Genomic DNA, 23,395 nt, shown 5'->3' on the forward strand with positions numbered 1-23,395 from the left:
CACCACCCTGCTCAGTGCCCACTCCCCTCTCCAACCTTGGCCTCAAGCCTGGATCCATCCTCTGCTGTCTGTGCCAAATGAGGCCTTGCCTTTGTTTACAGAGCTCTGCAGTGAAACTTGAACCTTGTTTGGTGAGAACTGCCCAAACACTGCCTCGGAAAACTGTCTGGTGTAAATGGAATATGAAGCAAAGCAACCTTCAAATACCTGGGATGGAAGGAAAAACTTTGAAAGAGATGCTTTAGGGACACTGCCATGGCACCTGAACTGCAGGAACAAGGGATCTCTCCCAGGATCTCTCCTGGCACAAGAGCTGCTGCCACCTCATTTTCCTTTTTGCTACCCTGGTTTCACCATCCACTCTCAACACCAGAGATTCCCCACTCCAATCATAAAACCAGCACATCTTTCCTGTGAAGCCCCATTCCCTCCTCCTGCCATTCTAAAAGAAAATTCAAAGAAGGAGATTCAAGAAATTCTTTATATACAGAGACCTTCACCATTTCTCGTCCTCCCAGCTCTCCCAGCCCACGGCACAGAAACAAGCTTCTTTCCTCCTTTGGAATGGTTTCACTTCCTTGTATTTCTCTTTTCCAAAGCCACAGCAGCTGTGGCCAAGCTGTGTGAAAGTGACAGAGTGTTGGACAGCCCTCCTTGTGCTCCGTGGGGATTGCTTTATTCACCTGCACAGGCTCCAGCCCCACTCCGTCCTTTCCACCCAGATTTTCCTCCTCAGCCTTTCCTCTCTATAAAGGCCGTGTGCTGGCCCTGCAGGTAACTCACAATCTTCTCCTCTATTTCCATGCCTTGTGCTATCTCCTCGTCAGACAGGGATAGGGGAGTCTGTGAGTCCCTGGTGACGATGATGACAGCGGTTCTGCGGGACTCCAGCACGTTGGCCACCACCACCTGGTGCCGGTATTTCTCCAGAGCCTGCCGAGATTTATCCAGCAGGATCTGGGCATCTGTCTCCAGTTTGAAGGAAATCACAAAGGCCTCAGGGGCCCAGTCTCTGACCAGGGGTGACAGCATTTTTGGCACCATCTTCATTGTGATCTGCAGCGGGGAAAGATAAAATAGAAAAAAATCAGTCAAAATATTGACAGGGATGTCACAGACGCGTTTCATGAAAAATCCTTTCCTTAGGAGTTCTTCCTCCTGAGAAGCTGAGAGGCCTCAGGAACAAAATGCAAACAATGACTGTCTACTGCTGTGGAATGCAACAGGTGCATCTGTGATTGGCCCATGTTGGATGTTTCTAATTAATGGCCAATCACAGTCCAGCTGGCTCAGAGAGAGAGTCCAAGCCACAGGCTTTTGTTATCATTCTTCTTTTTCTATTCTTAGCTAGCCTTCTGATGAAATCCTTTCTTCTATTCTTTTAGTATAGTTTTAATGTCATAAATATAATAAAATAATAAATCAAGCCTTCTGAAACATGGAGTCAGATCCTCGTCTCTTCCCTCATCCTCAGACCCCTGTGAACACAGTCACACAGGGAGTTGTAATAAGAGATGGGATGGGAAAGAGGGAAATTCCAGCTTTGTTTGGTATTCCATTTGCACCAGGAAGCTTTTCAAGGCAGCTCTCACCAAACAAGGTTCAAATGGCACTAAATTTAAATTAAATGATCCATGTGGTGCTCACAGTCAGGGGGTTCTGAGGCCAGGCCACAGGAACCCTGCATTCCCAGAGCTAACCACACTTGGGGGAATATAAACATGAGGAGAAAAGATTTAAAAAAGCATTATAACTGCACAAATCTGGGTTTCCACCTCTCCAGAATTCAGGTAGTTTATCCTATCTTCACCTCATGGAAGTGCTAAAGCACAGAGAAAAACAGTAGAAGACTCTGTTCTCCAGCTTCCCATCCTCTGGATCCATCACTGGCAATCAGGCCAGGTCTCATCTTTCCAATGTTTATGTTAAAGAATGAAGCCCAGCAACTTCTTAGAAAGTAATAAATGAAATAAATGTGCTATTTGTTATATAAAAAATTCCAGAGACACCTGCTCTGAGAGGGCAGCACTGCAGTGTTGTTCTGTCATTCGTACAAGCAAGATGGATCCCAGAGTCATGGAATGGTTTGGGGTTGGGAGGGACCTTAAATCCCATCCCATTCCACCCCCTGCCATGGCAGGGACACCTCCCACTGTCCCAGGCTGCTCCAGGCCCCAGTGTCCAGCCTGGCCTTGGGCACTGCCAGGGATCCAGGGGCAGCCCCAGCTGTGCCAGGGCCTGCCCACCCTCACAGGAAGGAATTCCTTCCCCATATCCAATCTAAATCCATTCTGTCCGTTTGAAACCATTCCCCCCTCGTCCCAGCACTCCAGGCCCTTCTCCAAAGCCTCTCTCCAGACAAAAGGCAGCAACTCAAGCACTCCAGGAGCTATTCCTGGAGCACTTCAGGAGACTCACCCTCTCCTCATCTCCATGGAAGCAGGGGCAGCTTTAGAGGACAAAGCCAGAAAGGCAGGAGGCACCTCAGGGGGCCCTCTTCATGTGCCACACCACAAGTGCAGATGTGTTGAAGCTGCTCCATATCAGACAGAGCAGCACTGATAACCCATGGGACCCCTCACCCCTTCAGCCCAGCCTAAAAATAAACCTGGATCAAAGGAGAGCAGGGCTGATCCTGCCCTCTTATCAGGGCCCCTCAGTGCAAGATAAGAATAAAACAATGCAACTCCAGGATTTCCAGAAGGTTCTGTCCCTGTGGGATCTCACCCTCTGACAACACAGCTTTTATGCACAGCCAGCTCTCAGGAGAAGGGCCCTGGGGGCCAGGAGGGCATGGCTGAGGGGGGGAGGTGGCACAGGGCAGGGCCTCACCTGCAGGGGTCCCTCCGAGGACTGGATCTTGTGCTCCGGCATGTCAGAGACCGGGATGTAGAAATCCGACACAGCGGCTGCCAGGTAGAACATGGCACTGGAGCCTGTGGGAGGGAACACGGCTGCTGTCTGTCCCCTGCTGCCACCCCAGGGCCAGCTGAGCTGCCACCACCCACGCCCAACAGGGGAGACCAGGGGGGAGCCCCCAGCACAGCCCTGAGCAGGGCAGCACTGCCCCCACGCTGGGCTCTGTGCTGTGCCCCCCTCCCAAGCCCCAGCAGCCTCCAGGGACAGCCCAGAGCCTCGTGGTGGGGCGCAGGAGCTCTCCAAGCAAGGGGGCCTCCTTGTCCCCTCACAGCAGAGCCCCACAGGTCCCGGCATCACCTCATACCTGGGGCCATTGTCAGGGGGTTCTGTCATCTACACCATGCTGGGGACCCCACCACATCCCCTTGTTCCTGCTCTGCCTGTCCCCTCACACTGAGACCCCCACAAGAGCCTCATCCTCTCTCCCCCAAACCTTTACCCAGGACCATGCTGTTCCCTCACACCCCCGGGGGCTCCATCCCCTCTCACCCCAAACCCTGTCACAGGACCCCTCTCCCCTGACAGCAGAGACCCCCACAAGGGGCTCCATCCCCTTTTAGCCCAAACCATCGCCCAGGACCACCCTATTCCCTCAGGCTGGAGATCCCCACAAGAGCCTCATCCTCTCTCATCCTGAACCTTGGCACAGGATCACCCTGTCCCCTCATAACGGGGACACCCCGGGGGGCTTCATCCTCCCTCACGCCGACCCTTGGCACAGGACCACCCTGTCCCCTCACACTGGAGATCCCCACAAGCGCCTCATCCTCCCTCACACCGAACCTTAGCACGGGACCACCCTGTCCCCTCACACCCCCGGGGGCTCCATCCTCTCCTGCCGTGTGCCCCACGAGCCGGTGCCGCCCCGGGTTCCCCCCGTACCGAGAGGCGCCAGCGCTCGGGCGGCGGCGCGCAGCAGCGCCAGGTACTCCACGAGCCCGGTGAACTCGATGGCGAGCAGCGCTCCCTCCTCGGTGGCGCGCTGGTACTCGCGGAGCGCGGGCAGCAGCGCGGGCAGCGCGGCGGGAGCGGCGGCCACGCCGGGCGGCGGCCCCGGGGTGAGGCGGAGCGCGTCCAGCAGCGCGGGCCCGTGCGGCGGCAGGGCGCGGGCCCAGGGGAAGGCGGAGCGGGCGCGGTGCAGGAAGCAGACGCCGTAGCCGGCCCGCACCAGCCGCTCGGCCGAGGCCGCCCCGCGCCGGCCGCTGCTGAAGTTCTCCAGGAAGCGCACGGCGCGCGCCTCCAGCGGCACCTGCGTCCCGCCCGACGTCACCAGCGCCACGCGCCGCCCGCGCGCCGCCTGCGCCGCCGCCCAAGCCCGCACGCGCTCCTCGGTCGCCGCCGTATCCACAGCGTTGTCCTCCTCATCGTCCTTGTCCTTCGCCTCCTCCTTCACCGCCGCCGCCATGACCGGGACCGGCCCGCGCGGCCCGCCGGAAATCACGTGTGGTGCCTTCCCCGCACCGGAAGTGTTGTCTTGGCAACAGAACGGCAGTTAGTGCCGGCCGGAAGTGATGTGTCCCGTCTTACCGGAAGTGTCGCCCCGGCAACCAGGGACGCGCTGAGGGTTCAGGGCCCGGCATGGCGGGGCAGCCGCGCTGCGAACTGTGCGGGGCCCGAGCGGCGCCGCTGCGCTGCCCCGGCTGCCGCCTCACCTACTACTGGTGAGACTGCTCGGGGGGAGGCCCGGGGCACCGGGACAGGGCAGGAGGAGGCAGGGATTGGCTCCGGGGTGAGGCTGAGGCACGGGCAGAATGCTTGGGATGAGGATTCAGGATGAGGCCCAGGAAGGAGGAGGCAGGGATTGGCTCCAGGGTGGGGCAGGAGGCACGGGCAGAACGCTTGGGATGAGGCTTGGCATTCAGGATGAGGCAGGGACAGACTTGGGGCAGGACAAGAGGCACAGGGCATGGGAAGAAGGGCCAGGGTGAGATATCAACATTAAGGAATTTAGAGATTTTAAGGAGCTGAGGTTTGAGTTAGAGATAAGCTTTATTGGGGTTAATCAAAATAAATGAGTAGGCCTTGATGAAGTTAAGAAGTTAACTAATAATTGATTGCTTGTCAACACAATGTTTGGTCAGCTGGGTTTATAATGAAGAATATAGAAACTGATCAATAGCTTTTAGGAACATAAGGCAATTGTTTTTAGGAACATAAGACCATTGTTTTTTCCGTATTTCTCCTAAACTAAAGCTGCCAGCAGCTAGGACCCTGCAAGTCCTTAGAGCCTCAAAGGCCACCTTTCAACTGAGACTGTACTCAGCTACTCAGCAGGAGCTGGAGCAGGCACACTGAGCTGGAGTGCTCCTGCAGCAGGCAGGGAGCAGAGCTCAGGGAGCTCTGGGGGTGTCACACAAACACCCCTACACACACCCTCAGAGCAGCCACTGAGCTCCAGAACATTCCCTGTCCCCACAGCGGTGGCTTGGCTTGTGGGTTTTGTTTTTCCAGTGTTGGATTTGTTCAAACTGAGCTGGATCAGGAGTTCAGGGAGTGATTTAAACAAGGATTTTAGCACAGGGAGCTGTGGGGATGGGGCAGGAGGGTGCTGTGAAATGCAGACATTTGGGAGTGTCATGTTTTGGGTACCCAGCAGGCAGCCCAGGGGCTCTGGGAAATTGTTGTGGAGAAATCCTGAAAGACAGCAGGGAATAATCTCCCTTTACATGAAATCCCAGCAAATACCAGTGTCTTTCTTTCTCCCCTCCTTTTGCCAGCGATGTCTCCCACCAGAAAACCGACTGGGTCAGCATCCACAGCCAAATCTGCCACCTGCTCAGCCCAGTCCTCAGGCCCCAGCGCTGTTTCCATTCTGAAAAGGACAGAAAAGATGGCAAAGAGCAGCTGCTGAGGAAGCAGGTGGGTGCAGGAGGAACCAGCACAACTCCAAAGTGCTTCCAGGGATGGAATCCCAGCTCCTCTCCCTACCCTGGCTGTCCATGGTGGGACACACCATGGAATTCTCGTGGGCTCACCTGGAATTTTCAGCCGCCCTGGAGTCTCCAAAGCAGCCTTGGCTGTCACTGCCCAATCCCTGTAAAACAGAAAGGAGTTTCTTGCCTAAAACCAAGCAAGGCTTTTGCCTTCACAGGATCCACCCCTTTAGAATTCCTCCCTCTGGATGCTCCCAAGGGAGAGGATGGCACCTCCTTGGTTGAATTTGGGACTTGGTTGTAGAGATTTGGGGGTTGTTTTTTTTAAACAAAACCTCAGAAACAAGGGGAGTGGGAGCATCCTCTCTGTCATTCCATGTGACATTCACATTCTCTAGAAAAATCCCTTCACCCAGGATTTTTCTCCTGGGAAGCTGAGAAGCCTCAGAGAAAAAAAGAAAACAATTCTTATCTCATTTGCTTCTCCTGTGTTGTGCTCACATGTGGAATGTGTTTGGAGATTGTTTACCCACAGGTGATTGTTCCATTGGTTTCATGTGAATTGTTTTGGCTTTTTGGTCAATTGGGGCCGATCTGTGTGGAGATTCTGGAAAGAGTCACGAGTTTTCATTATTATCTTTTTAACATTCAGTAAGTATCCTTTCTGTATTCTTTAGTATAGTTAGTATATCATAATATAATATAATATAATATAATATAATATAATATAATATAATATAATATAATATAATATAATATAATATAATATAATATAATATAATATAATATAATATAATATAATATAATATAATATAATATAATATATAATATAATATATAATATAATGTAGTATAACGTAATATAACACAATATTATATAATACATATAATATATATAATATAACATAATATAATATAATTAATATAATATAATATAGCATAATATAGCATAATATAACATAATATTATATAATACATTTAATATATATAATATATATAATATAACATAATATAATTAATATAATATGTATTATATGTATAATATAATATAATTAATATAATATAATATAATATAATATAACATAATATAATATATTATATATGTATAATATAATTAATATAATACAATATAATATAATACAATGTAATATAATATAATATAATATCCTTCTGAGAACATGGAGTCAGATTCATCATTCCTCCCTGCCACAAGGATCCCTACAAATACAATAATTCCTGAGCCTCCAGCCTTTTCCACAGTGTTTATTTCATGTCCTGAGCTTCCTGGGGCAGCAGCAGTCCTGGATTTCCCACCTTGCCAGGAGGTTGCTCCATCACCCCCTAGTCTGGGATCCAGCTGAGATTTCTTCCTCCAGGCCGTTTGATGGGAGGGTATCCCCTTTCCCAGAGTAAAGAAGCCAAGTCCCCTCCCTTTGTTTTCCTAGCCAGCTTGGAGCACCCTTTCCCACTAAATGCAGCCTTTTTTCTCCACCAGGCCTCAGGGATTTGCAGATGTGCAGCTCCTTTCCAGCCCCAGTGGTTTTTCATCTCCTTCTGTTTCTGTTTATGGTAGTGCAGGAGCTGCTGTTCCACACTGTTGCTAAAATAACCCACCCAGGTGCATCTGCTCCTGAAAATCCTCCCTGTGGAAATCAATTTTCTCTCTATAAGAACTCCCAGACACAGGCTAATAAGGCAGCACGCAGTGGGTTTGGAACAATGCAATGGTGCCACTGAGGAGAACATCCCCAATCTTCTGAATTTTTACATGAATTATTCTTTCATGAATTTTGCATGAATTATTCTTTCATGGATTTTGCATGAATTATTCTTTCATGATTTTTTTTACATGAATTATTATTTCTAAGGTGTTTCTGGCCCAGCTCTGGGGCTCTGGGGACCAGCTCATTGCTGTCACCTTTCCTGGGAGCTTCCAGAAAGGTGAAGTCCAAAGGCAAAAGTCCTGTTTGGTGAGAGCTCATGACAGGCTTCAGGCAGCAGATTCCTTTTGGTTTTACAGGAACTGGGCAATGACATCACACCCTGGTTTGGAAACTCCTGTCTGGCTGAAAACCTCAGGTGAGACTGTTGAGCAAAGTCCACAGAAGGTGTGTCAGGCCAGTGTGTCCCCAAGGGAAAATGCAAAACTTCCTTAACTCCACGTTCTGTTTAAGTTTGTTCTTTATAAAACCTGCAAGGAAGGTTAAAATGGGTGTCATGGGGGTGTGGCAGGATTCTGCATCCAGCAATGCTTGAAGCTGTTCCAAGAAACTCCCCTGCTATTGAACACTGGTGTTGACACTGATTACATCACTGACTTTATTGCAACTAAAATTATCCCCATACATTCCAGCAGGCCACGTGGCTGCCAGCTGAGGGTAGTGCTCCTTCATTAGCTGGAGGTTAATCTGCTGGTTTAATTAGGTGAAGGGAAAGACAGCAGGAAGGCTGGTGGAGAGAAAGTCACTCTTGATTGGGGTTCGCACTGGGTGAGCAAACAGCAGTGTGGAGCTGGGAATGGGCAAGGGAGAGAAGACTCTGGGGTTTGTTTTTTGAAGTGGAGATATTTATAAGCTCCTAAACAACCCTTAACATCATCTGTTCTTTGACCTTTGTCTCCAGCCTATTTAAATGAAGTAAATTTTGAGACTGGTCTGTGCTGGGACACTTTGCTTTCCTTCTCTCCAAAGGAAATCCCTCAGTTACCTGCAAGAGGGAAGAGTTCCTTTGTGTCCAGCAGGATTTGGAGCAGCCAAGTTGGGCCTGGGCTGGCTCAGAGGTGTTGGGAGAGAGGGAGGTTATTTAGTGCATCACATTCCTATTCCAGATCCAACAAAAGTGCTTAAAAAGTTCTTCCCTATGAGGGTGGGGAGGCCCTGGTTGCCCAGAGCAGCTGTGGCTGCCCCTGGATCCCTGGAAGTGTCCCAGGCCAGGTTGGACAGGGTTTGGAGCAGCCTGGGATAATGGAAAATGTTCCTGCCATGGCAGGGGGCAGAATGAGATGAGCCTTAGGCTTCCTTCAACCCAAACCAGTCTAGAATTTTATGCAAAAAAGGCCTTTGGAGTCAAAGGAAAAGCTCTGCAGACTCATGATAACTCGAGAAAAAACCATCTGCCCAAAGCCTGCCTTGGGTTTGCTGCTTTCTGAACATTTCTGCTGCACTTCACCCACTCCTGCCCCGTGTTTGTTTAGCAAACACAGAGCTGCAGCCTCAGTCAGGACACAGGGAAAGCTGGGCACATCCAAATGCCCTGTGGTCCAAGGAGCTGGGAGCCAGGAGGTTTTATGAGTTTCATTCCTTGTCTGTGCTCCAAAGCTTTGTTGATAGAAATCTGCTTCTGTCAACATAGCCAGGGGGGTGCCTGCAGACAGCACCTCCAAACCAACAGAACTCCAGGTTTCTGTTTGGAGATGAGCCTCACCTGCCTGTGTGATGTCAGCTCCCCACAGCTCCTGGGCATGGGAAAGATCCAGCCCTGCTCTGCTGCAGCTCACTGGAGCCTTCCCTCTCCCTGAAATCCTCATTTCTTCAGACACACCATAGATTTTGGTGCCTGAGAGTGAATAAAGGATATGGCACTGAGCCCTGAGTGTGTGTTGCCACCCCCTGCTCCCACCTGGAGCAGAGCTGGGGTCCTCAGCCCCCTCAAACCCCAAAAACTGTGTGGGGGCATCTTCAGAGAAACCTCAAATTGCAACACACATGGAGAGAGCTCAAAGTGGCAGGGCCAGGGGCGAGGGGGAAACCAGGGCAGGGCCAAAGGGAACCATTCCCCCAGGGCTCTTCAGGGCCAAAGGGAGCCTTGCTCCAAGGCTTGGAACTGTGTGTGGAAATATTCACAGCTCCAGGGCTCCTCCTGCTCTTCCTTCTCCTCCTGGAAGCTGTGCCAGGGTCCAACCCCCAGCTTTGTCCTCGCTGCAGATGTTTCAGGCCATGGGAAGCAGCAAAGATAGCATTGACAAGGAGTAAAAAAGGAATGATCCCAATCTCCCAGCACCTCCCAGATGCCAATCTGGGCCATGCCCACGCACTGGGGCCTGCACTGCTTGCACCAGACTGGCACAGACAGAAAAAGCAGCCTGAGAAATACCAGCTTTTCCAGCATGTGCTGGTTTTCTCCTGGGCACCACCTGCTCCCTGGACACAGTTTGTGTTTCACAGAATCCCAAACTGGATTGGCGTGGGAGAGACCTTAAAGTCCATTGTATTCCACCCCTTGCCAAGGGCAGGGACACCTTCCACCATCCCAGGTTGCTCCAAGCCCTGTCCAGCCCAACCTTGGACACTTCCAGGGATGCCAGAGCTTCTCTGGAGAACCTGCCTTTGCCCTCTCCATGTTCTGGTAGCTCAGGGATGGGTGCTGTGTTTTCTGGCTCTTGGCTCTCCTCACTGGAGCAGGGGCTGTTGCTCTGGGCTGTGCTCTTTGGTGATCTCATTTATTGAAAAAGTGTCTCTTTACCTCAGCCAGGATCTCCAGGAGCACTCCCAGGCTGTCCTGGAGCTCTCTATCCTGGAGTTACTCCTTCAATGGCACAACTCTGCCTCACCCCAAGCAGTTCAAACTCAGCAGAATGCTCAAGCTTGGCCTCCAGGAGCTCTGAGACTGCCCAGCTCAGCCCCAGCCGGAGGCAGAGGATGATAAAGGGGTGAGCTGGTGTTTCCTCAGGGTCTCACTGAGAAAACCAGGGTAGAACCAGCAGTTCTGTGATCTCCAGCAGCACCACTGATGCTGCACCACTGCTAGGAAAAGCTGATGGAGGAGTGTCAGTAGTGGCTGGATGGGCTCTGAGCAACCTGGTCTAGTGGAATGTGTCCCTTTCCCATGACAGGGGGTGGAAAAGATGAGCTTTAAGGCCTCTCCCAGCCCAAACCTTTCTGGAATTCTGTCATCCTGCAAGGATCCTGGGGCTTTTTCCTTGGCATCCCTGTAAGGGCACAGAATGCACAGCTCCTGGCGGAGGAGCGGGAATTGGGATGGAGAGCTGTTTGTGGAGCTGGGGATGATATCAGCTGCTGCTAACGTTGCAGAGGACAAATGGTGTGGACTGGTAGGAGCAGCAAAAGGCAGGGAGCAGCTATATATGGATAAGTACAGGATAAATTTTGGATTCTGACAAACCCAAACGCTGCAGGAGCTGCTGCACCACCAACCCCAGCTGGGGATGGATGTGCTGAGTGTAATACATTCTGATTCTGACCAGTTTTCAGACTCTGCACACCAAATCCCAGTGCAGGAGCAGCCAGGAGAGGGTGGGATGAAGCTGCAGTTCCCTGTGAGGAGCTCTGTCCTCGCTCCCTGGCTGTGTCTCCAGCAGCTGGAGCTGTGCCATGGATGTATGGATAAGTACAGGATAAATTTTGGATTCTGACAAACCCAAACACTGCAGGAGCTGCTGCACCACCAACCCCGGCTGGGGATGGATGTGCTGAGTGTAATAAATTCTGATTCTGACCAGTTTTCAGACTCTGCACACCAAATCCCAGTCCAGGAGCAGCCAGGAAGATCTACATTCTGATTCTGACCAGTTTTCAGACTCTGCACACCAAATCCCAGCGCAGGAGCAGCCAGGAGAGGGTGGGATGAAGCTGCAGTGCCCTGTGAGGAACTCTCTCCAGCAGCTGGAGCTGTGCCATGCTGGCACCACGGGGTTTGGCTGGCTCTGAGTCACACCAGAGCCCCTGGCTCTAATCTCCTTTCTGGTCTTGTGATGATCATTTTCTGTGCTTCACAGCTTTTATTGCTGCAGCCTTATGAGACCTTGTCAGGAGGCGTAAAGGATTCTTCATCCAGGAAGACACCACATGACCAAAGCTGTTCCTGCTCAGAGCAGGAATGGAGCCAGACTCTAATACCTTCTAATATGACAGCTTTAATGTCTGTCTATTAATTACAGCCACAAACTACATTACAATTGCTGCTTTTTAATTTGAAAACCCAATTTTAAAAAGAGCCTGTGCATCTGTAACCGCCTGTGTGGGGGTGTTTGCAGGGGTCCCAGGAAGAGGGAAGAGATGAGAATCTTGACTCCATGTTTCAGAAGGCTGATTTATTATTTTATGCTACATATTATATTAGAAGAAAATTATATATTAAAACTCTACTAAAAGTATAGAAGAAAGGATTTCATCAGAAGGCTTGAAAGGAATAGAAAGAAATGATGATAAAATCTTGTGTCACAGCCTCGACACAGGTGGCTGCCACTGGTCATCAAGTAAAACCAATTTCACATGCTGGGTAAACAATTCTCCAGATCACATTCCAAAGCAGCAAAATACGGAGAAGCTGAAGCTTCCCAGCTTCTCAGGAGAAAAAGTCCTGGCAAAAGGATTTTTCATAAAATATGTCTGTGACACACCTGGTCTAGTGAAAGGTGCCCCATGGCAGGGGATGTGATGAGATGGGCTTTAAGGTCTCTCCAGCCCAAACCATTGTGGGGTTCTGTTGGGAAGGATGAAAGTTTGACAAGAAAGTCTCACAGATCTGTGTGCTTGGCAGAAAGATTTTTCAATGTAGAATCTGATGAAGGAATAGAAATGAAAGCAAGTTTTGATATAGAAGGAAAGAATTGCTGAGCCAGTCTTACTGGATAACCAAGGAGGCAAAGGGTGTGTTAGTTAGAAGGGGCTTTTATGACTTAGAGCAAAGGATAAACCCACCTCAAATAAGAAGATGTTTTTACCAAGCAGGAAGATAGCACAGGCAAACAAGCCTGCCAATGTGGCAAGTAGAAAAAAGGTCTCAGAATTTTCCACTGCAAGAAAACTGAAAAACAACTTCTAGTTTAAACTGTAATGTACTAACTTTTAGTGATTTGAGAACAGTAACATGAATATGGAAATTATAGCAGTTATGATAGGCTATAGATAATAGTTAAGGTATAGATTGGTTCTACTGCATTAAGATGCTCAGCAAAGAAGAATATATAATGCATTCTAACCAAAAGAAAAGTATCTAATGCAATGTAACCAAAACCAAAGGGTCTCCAGGCCTGCCTGCAGCTGGAGCTGAGAGCTGCAGGCACAGGTTCTGTCACCCACGACCCTGGGCTTCTATAACATCTTGGATACAATATACTGCATTTTGGAGAGCTCCTGGAGTCCCACATCTCTCATTTGGGCTCTTACAGTGGTGCCCAACGTGCGGCACCATTAGTTAGAGAGAATAATAAGAGTCTGAATGAGGGATGTGGGTCTCCAGGCCTGCCTGCAGCTGGAGCTGAGAGCTGTAGGCACAGGCTCTGTCACCCATGACCCTGGACTGCTGTAACAACTTGGATACAATAAACTATATTTTGGAGAGCTGCCTGGAGTCCCACATCCCTCATTTAGGCTCTTCCAGGGTTCTGTGATATCTTTCTCCCTGTTTTCCCCTGCAGGAGTCCCTGATTGCCGTGACACTGAGCACAGCCCCTGGAGTCCCACATCCCTCATTTGGGCTCTTCCAGGGTTCTTTGATTTCTTTTCCCTGTTTTGTCCCTGCAGGAGTCCCTGATTGCGGTGGCGCTGTGCAGGGCGCAGGGGTTTCTGTGGGCAGGGCAGCCCCTGGAAGCCATTCCTGCGGCCCTGCAGGCCCTGCGCTCCAGCTCCCGCCTGCTGGGCCCGGCCTCCCTGCGGCTCCTGCCCATCTATCTGCTCCTGGCCGAGGCCTCCACGGGTGAGCATTGTCAACACGGGAATGCTGGCAAGGGCAAGGCCTCCCGGCTCAGGTTTCTGCTTTCCTTTTGCCATTTATCTGGGCAGGAGCAGTTGTGGGCCCTGCTGTGCCTCAAGGGCATTGCAGAGATGTGAGCTGTCGCACACACCCCCCTCACACCCCTTTTCTGAATCCCTCGGCACACAGGAGATCAATGAAATCAAATGAAATGTTTTCAAATGAAATGTTTGCTCTCTCTCCACCGATTCCCACAGGAGAAGCTGTATGAAAGTCTATTCTTTACCTTGGATGACTCCCCAAAGCATTAAATTCCAGAGGGCGCTTAGTTGTGCTCTTATCTCAGCAAACATTTCAGAGGCCATTGCACCCAAAGAACTCCGGGTTCATTCACAAATCTTGCTCTGCCTGAGCAGGGCTTTTTCTCATTGTTTGCTTTGGAAAACATGGCAAATAAGGGCATGGGAGCTGCTCTGCCTGTAAATCACTGCCATTCCAGGAGCTCGCACAATGCTCTGCTGGCACAGCGGGGCTGACTCAGGATTGTGGTGAGAGCAGGGAGAAAAAACCCTGTGAGTAATTCCAGTGTGATAAAGTGAGAGACAGCAGTGCCTGCCTGCAGCGAACCTGTTTAGGCCACGTGTTCCAGAGAGGTTGTGAGCTGTGTCTCCTCTGCCATGGAGCCAGGCTGGGAGAGCTCGGGGTGTTCACCTTGAGAAGGTTCCAGGGAAACCTCAGAGCCCCTTTCAGTGCCTAAAGGGGCTCCAGGAGAGCTGGAGAGGGACTTAGGACAAGGTTCTGGAGTGCCAGCACAAGAGGGCAGATATTGGTATGGGATACTGGGAAGAAATCCTTCCCTGTGAGGGTGCAGAGGCCCTGGCACAGTTTCCCCAGAGCAGCTGTGGCTGCCCCTGGATCCCTGGAAGTGTCCAAGGCCAGGTTGGATGGGGCTTGGAGCAGCCTGGGATAGAGGAAGGTGTCCCTGCCCATGGCAGGGGGTGGGACTAGATGATCTTGAAGGTCCCCTTCAATCCAAATCAGTCTGGAATTCTGTGGTTTCTGGCTCCTTTTGGAGCTCTCTACACATTCACCTGTCTGTAAATGAGTTACCAGAGTAACTCAGAAGCACTTGGGAACGACGTGGGGAATCCCCAAAATGCATTTCCATATCAAGCTACCCCAGGAGAGCCAGTAGTATTCTCTGACTTTCCAGATTAAAAAATGCTCCTTTATCTTCCTTATTCCCGTGATTATCCCGCCCTGTCATTCCAGGTGCTGGCCGTCCCCGACAGGCAGCCAAATACCTCTCCCAAGCCCAGTGGATCGTCCTCCAAAGCCCCGACTGCAGTGCTGCTCTCCAGTCTAAGTTACACCGTGGGCTGGGGCTTTTCTCCATCGCTGAAGGAAACCTGGAGCAGGCTTTGTATCACCTGGCCAATGATGTAAGTCCCTTGGAACACAGGAACGAGGAACGCTTCCATTTTAATTCCTCCTCTCCTCCCAGATCAATGTAGAAATGGCAATGGGCAGATTTGGGATCTTGAGAGGGTTCACATCACAGACACCCAAACTGGATAGATCTGAGACACCTGTGGAGCTAAAGATGTGTTTTGCCAGTTATCCCTAGTGCTGTGAAGTGACAGAGAATCATGGAATCACCAAGGCTGGAAGAGCCCTCCATGATCATCAAGTCCAATCATTCCCCCAGCACTGCCAGCTCCACCACTAACCCATGTCCCCAGGTGCCACATCCACACGTTTTTTTTAACATCTCCAGGGATGGTGATTCCACCACTGTCCTGCCCAGCCTGTTCCAATCCTTGAGCACCCTTCCCATGAAGGATTTTCCCCAATATCCAATCTAAACCTCCCCTGGCCCAGCCTGAGGCCGTTCCCTCTCCTCTGTCCCTGTTCCCTGGAGCACAGCCCGACCCCCCTGCCTGTCCCCTCCTGTCAGGAGCTGTGCAGAGCCACAAGGGCCCCCTGAGCCTCCTCTTCTCCAGGCTGAGCCTCCCTCAGACACTCCTCACATGCTCCTCACATTCCTTGTCTTTATGGTTTCTCCCTATGCATTTCTCCATCAGCTTCATTTCAGTGCAGAGATGCCCAGACATTCCTGCCCCATGCTGATGGAATTGCCTTTATTCCACAGATAATTTAAATTTTGGCTGTTATTTCCCTCAGTACTTTCCCAGATCTCTCACCCATTATTTAATTAATGGCTTATATCCCTATTTCAGTATCTGGTTCAATGACATTTTCTCAAATTCCACCTCTTCAACCGTGAAAACTGTTTGGAATTGGTCATTGCCACCTGTGTTCCTGTGGATGCTTTCCCTGTCATTTGATCCTCCAAAGCCAGATGAACTTCTCCACCTCCTATTTCTGTCCCATGTGGACTAAATTTATCGAGTGATCCCGTGCTGAGTGATATATTCCCACTCCTGTGGAATTTGATAGTGGCTTTGTGTGGGTGTAAATGATGACATAAAGGGAGAAGAGTTAGACTCTTTCTATTATAACACACAACCATGTCTCTGCTTGGTCTAGAAGCCCTTTGGGCATTTGAGAATCCCACAAAGGAATCTCCTAAAACTCTTTGGAGACTTCCAAAATCCTCCTCCCCTCCCTTTTTTTTTTTTTCTTTCTTTTTTTAATTCCCTAAATGTGATGCCTGCAAGGGCACCAGGTAAGAAGTTTTTAGCTCTCAGCAAGTTCAGGACCTGCCTGGACCTTGGCTGCGTGTCTGGGATCCGTGCTGAGAGTCACACAGCAGCTCAGAATAGCTGGAATGCTGCTCTGCCTTCCCACTGCTCCTCTGGGGGACAGCAGGATTGTCTGGGGGCTGGGAAAGCAGCAGGCTGGGCTCTGGGAGAGGTGGGACAGATGGACAGGGGGCACAGGGACAGGGGGACAGGTGGGAAACCTGCTCTGGACTTCGGAGAATGAACCAAGAGGTGCCTCTGCCCCAGCCAGGGGGTTTAGGGTGTTGCATTCCCATGGATCAACCCCAAAATAGAGATTTTTAGTGTGTTCCTATGGATAAACTCTATGAACTGGGTATATTCTTATGGATAACCCCCAAAATACAATTCTTTAGTACCTCATTCCCATGGATAACCACAGAATATAGAGGTTTTATACCTTATACCTTTACATAACCCTAAAATGCAGCTTTTTAATATGTTCCTATGGATAAACTTTGTGAACTGGCTATATTCCTATGGATCTTATGGATAACCCCAAAAATGCAGTTCTTCAGTACCTCATTCCCATGGATTACCACAAAATTTAGAGGTTTTATACCTTATACCTTTACATAACTCCCCAAAATGCAGCTTTTTAGTGAGTTCCTGTGGATAAACTCTGTGAACTGGGTATATTCCTATGGATCCTATGGATAACCCCAAAAATGCAATTCTTTAGTACCTCATTCCCATGAATTACCACAAAATACAGAGGTTTTATACCTTATAACCCCAAAATACAGCTTAATACTTCATTTCTATGGATTACCCCCAAAATACAGTTTGTTAGTGCCTCATTCCTATGGATAACCCCCAAATAGAGATTTTAGCATCTCATTCCTTTACATAACCCCCAAAAAACAGCTTTTAAGTACCACGTTTTCCAATCACTGTCAGGCATAATTTACACATTAAAAAAACCCAGCATTTGCAATATTAATTCACAATGAAAAACTTCCCAGGTTTGACATGAACATGAACTTTCTGGGGCTTATTTTTTATTTACTATTAATTTCAGGTTTACCTGGCAACTGCTGAGTTTGGACTAAATTCTGTTGAGGTCTCTGGAGGGTATTTCCACATGGCCAATATTTTCTTCCACCAGAATAAAATGGATGCAGCAAACTCACTCTACACTGAGGTTGGTAGAACCAAAAATCATCCTCTGAGTTTTTCTCAGCTTTTTTTTGATGCTCTTTCCAAAGTTTTTTTCCATTTCTTTCCAATGGGATGATGACCATATCAAGTGTCAGTGTTGCCTTTTAGGATCAGTCCCAGAAACGAAATAATTATCTGAGTTAATAAAAAATAAATAATATAGAAATATTAATAATAAAATATAAAGAATGAAATTATAAAATTATAAAATATAATATAAAATATAACATAAGAATAACGTATAAATACTATAATATTAAAATATTAATATTAATAATATAAATAATGATATTATTGTAGATATGCTATAAATGTAAATAATAATATATAAATAACAATAAAATAAATAATTATCTGAGTTAAAACCATGAGATATTATTCCTGTAATCAGTTCAAAATTCTTCAGTTTGGGCAGCCAAACCTCATTAAAAAACAGCTTTGCTACCAAATTTCCTGGGCCAGGGGTTAGAGTCCCACCAGTACAGAGGAGTTCCTAAATCCAGGGAAAAGTGGGATACAAACAAGCCACCTGGAATTTACACTGGGAATCAGTAAAAAGCCACACTGATAAAAGATTTTCAGAATGGATTGATCAAGCAAGGAAAGTAATAATTATCTTATGATATAATAACTGAAAAAAATGAACTTTTATTTGTTTAAGTGAAGCTTTGTAGAAATAAGGTGGAAATAAGAAATAAGGTGCTGGGAGCTGCAAATCCCTGTCCCAAACTTCAACTCCACGAGCTTTTGGTGAAGATTTTGGTTAGATTTGTTGAAGTTGGGTGAAAATCAGCTGGAGAAGGGAGGGATCCTGTGACGGTGTTCACAGCGGTTTTAGGATGAGGGAAGAGAGGAGGATCTGACTCCATGTTTCAGAAAGCTTGATTTATTATTTTATGATATATATTACATTTAAACTATACTAAAATAATAGAAGAAGAGATTTCATGAGAAGGCTAGCTAAGAATAGAATAGGAAAAATGATAACAAAGGTTTGTGGCTCAGACTCTCTGTCTCTGAGCCAGCTGGGCTGTGATTGGCCATTAATTAGAAACAACCAACATGGGCCAATCAGAGATCCACCTGTTGCATTCCACAGCAGCAGATAATCAATGGTTACATTTTGTTCCTGAGGCCTCTTGGCTTCTGAGGAGGAAAAATCCTAAGGAAAGGATTTTTCACAAAAGATGTCTGTGGCAGGATCCCGGCTGGGGCTGTGTGGGAGCGGAGCGGGGCGATCCCTCTGGGAACGTCCAGCTCAGTGACCCGCAGGGCACGGGCCGTGCAGGGGCATTGTTTGGAGAACAAGTGAATACCAGGGATCCACAGGAGTGCAATAATTGCCGTGCTTCCTGCCAGGTGAGCAGCCTGTGGCACGCCTGGCTGCTGAGCTCCCTGCACGGGCACCAGCGAGCGCTCCAGGCGCGGGCAGAGGCGTCGCCGTTCTCCGAGGAGGAGGAAGGCAGCGAGGATGGCACGAGTAAGAGCTGCTATTGCTCCTAAACCTTTGGGAAGGGGTAAAGAGTCCCTGCACCCTACAGATTGTGTTGGCATGGTGTTTCCAGAGGCTGGGTTGAATGGCAATGTTAATTCCTCAGGAATGAGGGTGTTGGCATGGTGCTTTGCTTCCTGACGGCTGCCTGGTTGAATGGCAAAGCAAATTCGTTCATGGAATGTAGAGTTCATTTAGAAACCCAGCCTGCCATTCCTCCTTCTCTGTTTCACGGCCCACATCCCAATGGCACGTCCTGTGTTTCTGAACAATTCAGGCAAATTGACTCCATGGACTCGTAGACATGGTTCCAATCACTTTAACAAAAAAATTTCTTCCTAATATAAGTACCTGCCATTCCTCCAGCACTGTCCTGTTCACCACTAACCCACATCCCAAATGCCACGTCCATGTGTTTCCTGAACACTTCCAGGCACGGGGACTCCACCATCTCCCTAGGCATGGTTCCAATGCTTTACATGAAAAAAATTTCTTCCTAATATTGCAAGTAAACCGTGCCCCTGGTACCACCTCAGGCTTCCCTGAAACCAGACCAGACTCTGGTTCTTGGCTCCTTTCTACCATCTGTGCTAATAAGGACATTGTCAGGAAAGGGAATAAAAATTTCTCTCCCTGAAATGTTCAAGGTCAGGTTGGACAGGGTTTGGAGCAACCTGGTCTAGTGGAAGGTGTCTCTGCCCCCATGGCCAGGATTGGAATGAGATGGTCTTTAAGATCCCTTCCAAACCAAAGCAGTCTGGGATTCTGTGATTTGAAGAGAAACATTTCTGAAAATCCCATTTCCTGGCACTACCTCCATCAGGAGTTCCAGAGTAGGAAGAACACTAAGGCAGGGCTACAGGAGATCATCTTTGGTGTGACAGGAGTAGAAAAGCAGTTCTTTTCCTGCAGCTGTTGTGACTCCATGTCCTGCCTGAAGGCTGCTCAACATGAGCACTTGTCACTCGTGCACCGGGGTCAGGGCAGGAACAGGCAAGAGGCAGGATCATAGACAAGGCAAAGAAGTCTTTATTCAAAAGAACCACGAGGTTTTTATAGAGTGGTAGGATAGATTCTATTCTACTGGCTAACTAACAGAAACATCTTTCTCACACACTGTCCTTGAGAGGAACAGAAAAATAAGGTAGAAAAAGACCACTTGCAAATTGTTTATAGCCAACAAGTTATCACATCTTTCTAGCTCCCTAAAACTTCTCCCAAGCCGCTGTGAGAAACACTTGCTGTTTCTCTCTCTCTGTCCCATGGCATCCACAAGCACTGACTGGGTGAAAGGAATCCTGTTCATGGGCATGGAATTTGCATGAAGCTGGGATCATAGATACCCACACTAGTTTGGATGGGAAGGACCTTGAAGTTCACCTAATCCCACCCCTGCCATGGGCAGGGACACCTTCCCCTATCCCAGATTTCTCCAAGCCCCATCCAGCCTGGCCTTGGGCACCTCCAGGGATCCAGGGGCAGCCCCAGCTGCTCTGGGCACCCTGTGCCAGGGCCTGCCCACCCTCAGACCACATCGATGTTTGCAGTAGAAATGCTTTGGTGTCCAGAAGAGCCACTCAGGCAGTTTTGAGTGTATTCTCTTGCACAAATGCACCCCTCAGGCCCATCTCTGTCTCCTGCAGCCGAGGCGCAGCGCGAGAGGGGAGCGCGGATGCTGGGCGCCGTGCTGGAGCTGCGGGAGCAGGGACCCCTGCAGCACCCAGGGGAAACAGCCCAAATCCTGCACTCCCTGGCCATCATCCACTACCTGGGCCAGGATTTAGCCAAGGTAGGTGGGGTCTGAAAGGGTTCAGGAGAATTGGCCAACTGCTCTGGGGTCATCCTGGTCCTCCCGTTCGCCAGCGCCTCTCCTGAGCCCACAGCCCTGGTGAGCAAGAGCAAAGTGCCTCATAGTGCTCAAACCAAGGGCTTGGGCGGGATATTGGGATAAATCCTTCCCTGTGAGGGTGGGCAGGCCCTGGCACAGGGTGCCCAGAGCAGCTGTGGCTGCCCTTGGATCCCTGGCAGTGCCCAAGGGTGGGTTGGATGGGGCTTGGAGCAGCCTGGTCATGTAGATGTCCCTGCCATGGGATCTGAGATCAGCTTTGAAGTCCCTTGCTAGCAAACTATTCCAGATTCTGTGACCTGCACTCTGTAAGGGCTGACAATGCTGGGGGATGCATTCTGGTCTCTGCCAGGCCAGTGGATCCTGCAGTTTTCCACATTTTCTGGGTTCTTCCTTTATCTGGACTATCTTGGCAGTGTAGCTGCCTTTAGACCTGAGCTCAAGGGTTACACAGAGCAAGATCTGGGGCTCACAGACCTGTCCTTGAGCCAGGCTCTTCTGAGTTCAAGGTTCAGTCTATTGGGGTCTGTAATTCCAGTTTGGAATCTGCCTTCCTGTGTCTTTATGGCTTAAAAATCCACGTGATTAGTAATTTCTGTGCTTTACCAAGAATTGATTTTGAGGAAGTGCTGAGCAAATACCATCTGGAAATCAGGCCCTTGTGTTTGGGATCAGAGCTCAAAACCCTGAGTTTCTTCAGTCTGGGCTTTGAGGAGTGAAAATACAGATGTTGAAAAATACTGTATTGAAATTTTAATGATCTCTTTATTGTATTATAGAAAGTCACAACTTGGGAGTGTTTGGGAGACACAAATTTGAATTTGATTGAAAAATAAAAAAGACAAAGCTTTATAACTGTGAGAATGTCTAACCCCTGGAAGAGCTACCAAGGGAAATTATTTATTTTGTTCCTTATCAAGAGAAATGAAGGATTTAGTTCAGAGTCAGTACAGCTGGGATTTTTTCCCTGAAATGGCTTTGGGATTGCTCAGAGGAGCTGTGTTAGACAGGAGGTGATGTCCAGCACGGGGGGCTGGGGTCAGTAATCTTCTGTCTGCACCACTGGATCCTAAATATGGGATCTGCTGGCAGCTTTAGGCTCTCCTGTAAAGCAGCTTGTACAGGTCACCTCGGAAAGAGAGCCTGGATCTGCTCCAGGCTGAGCCTCAGCAGGTATTTAACCATCCCGTGAGAAAATCCAGATTCCTGACCATTGCTGGGCGTTTCTCCTGTCCCATTCCAGGCCCAGGAGCTGGGGATGAAAGCCTTCGACCTGGCCAAGCAGCTGCCCCAGCAAGACTCTCTGGAAACCATTGGTCACCTGCTGGAGCTGATTAATGCCCAGTTTTCCCACACCACATGAAAACTGGCTCTGCCAGACCCAGTTTGTTTGGCCAGGTTCTCTCTTATCCCGGTTCCTGGACACCACCAGCGTCACAAGCTGTTGGTCCTTCCTGTTGCTGCCTCTTTCCAGCTGCATCTGCGGCTGTCCCAAACTGTTTGGAAAATAAACATTTTGGTCTGAGTTAGTCTTCATGTGCTGCTCCACTTCTGTAACCTCTCAGGGAGTAACAGCAGCAGGGTGAGAAACAAAAGCACCACGAACACCCTGAATAAATCATTTATTGGCCAGGCTGGGAGTGAGCAAACAGCCTCTCACAGCCTCGTGGTGGTTGTCCAGGAGCCAAGGCGAGCTCAGGTGTGTTTCTTACTGGCTTCCTGGCTTTGCTTGCCAGTTTGGTGAGGGAGATCCCATGGAGGGATAGGAGAGGGACTCAGGGAAGGGCTGGGGTGGTGGACCTGGTTGGGCTTGACAAGGTGTTGCAGCTCCCTGCAGAGCCCCTCCATCTCCAAACCAATGTCCAGAAAATCCCAGCCTGGTTTGGAAAGCCATCCTGATTTAGAGCTCATCCCACTTCACCCCCTACCATGGGCAGGGACACTTTCCACCATGGCAGATGCTCAGAATTTTCTCTTTCTGCAGAGCTTCTCATAGCTCTGGGCACTGAGACACTCATTTGTTCCACTTCCAGGGATGGAAGCTCCATGGGTAGAACTTCCATCCTGGAGGGACCACGGGAGGCATGAGAGACTCTTAAGCAGCCTTGAGGGAAGGAATGAAAAGGCTCCAAGTGGGGATTCTAAGCTAAAGGAGATGCAGTTCCCTCCTGGCAGAGAGCTGGCATCCCCTTGGATCTGCCAGCAGCCCCATTCCCAGCTGGCTCCTGCCCCAGGCGACAGAGTGACCCTGCTGTGGGGAGGGACAGGGACACCAGAGCAGGGCCAGAAGGCTCCAGAGGCCATGGGGAGTGTGGGGAGCACGGGGCAGCCGCCGTGGTCGTGATCCCTCACGGCTGGGAAAGGGGAGAAGGGAATCTGGGGCTGAGCCCTGAGCTCCCATTAGGGCTCATTTACTGCAGGAGGATTTATGAGGGTGTTTAATTGCCTTGCCGAGTTGGGCTGGAGTCAAGTGAGCTTTGTAAACGCTTCATCAAGCTGGGGCCTGAGCAATTAGCAGGGATTGCTGCTGCTGGGGAAGGGAAAACCGCAGGTTCAGCCACGTTCCATTCCAGGGGGTGGGAGAAAGCTGCTCAGGGTGCACAGCCCAGGCTGGGGAAGGGCCAGGAGACCTCCCAGCATTGCTGTGGGAGATGCTGGTGGTCTCCCCACCCCATCAGGTGTGGAATAATTCCATGGGAGGTGCTGGA

General features: G+C 49.5%; 2 protein-coding genes across 4 annotated transcripts; one reads left to right on the forward strand and one right to left on the reverse strand.

Moving 5' to 3' along the window:
• Positions 1-461: 461 nt before the first annotated feature.
• Positions 462-4,357, reverse strand: PPCS (phosphopantothenoylcysteine synthetase). Its single transcript, XM_030963818.1, has 3 exons — positions 3,802-4,357; positions 2,833-2,936; positions 462-1,056 (listed from the first exon to the last, which is right to left on the reverse strand). Exons 1-3 carry the CDS (start codon positions 4,322-4,324, stop codon positions 733-735), a joined length of 951 nt encoding a protein of 316 aa, XP_030819678.1. The 5' UTR covers positions 4,325-4,357; the 3' UTR covers positions 462-732.
• Positions 4,358-4,459: 102 nt separating this feature from the next.
• Positions 4,460-22,168, forward strand: ZMYND12 (zinc finger MYND-type containing 12). 3 transcript variants are annotated; one of them, XM_030963902.1, is made up of 8 exons: positions 4,460-4,580; positions 5,637-5,778; positions 13,276-13,447; positions 14,717-14,886; positions 17,210-17,332; positions 18,709-18,829; positions 20,464-20,630; positions 21,931-22,168. In XM_030963902.1, exons 1-8 carry the CDS (start codon positions 4,498-4,500, stop codon positions 22,048-22,050), a joined length of 1,098 nt encoding a protein of 365 aa, XP_030819762.1. In that variant the 5' UTR covers positions 4,460-4,497; the 3' UTR covers positions 22,051-22,168. The 3 variants fall into 3 exon arrangements, with proteins under 3 accessions (XP_030819762.1, XP_030819764.1, XP_030819765.1); XM_030963904.1 differs by having other exon boundaries at positions 20,485-20,630; XM_030963905.1 differs by lacking the exon at positions 20,464-20,630 and having other exon boundaries at positions 21,931-22,146.
• The last annotated feature ends 1,227 nt before the right edge of the window (positions 22,169-23,395 follow it).

This window comes from Camarhynchus parvulus, chromosome 21 (assembly GCF_901933205.1).
Source record: "Camarhynchus parvulus chromosome 21, STF_HiC, whole genome shotgun sequence".
Taxonomy (NCBI): Eukaryota; Metazoa; Chordata; class Aves; order Passeriformes; family Thraupidae; genus Camarhynchus; species Camarhynchus parvulus.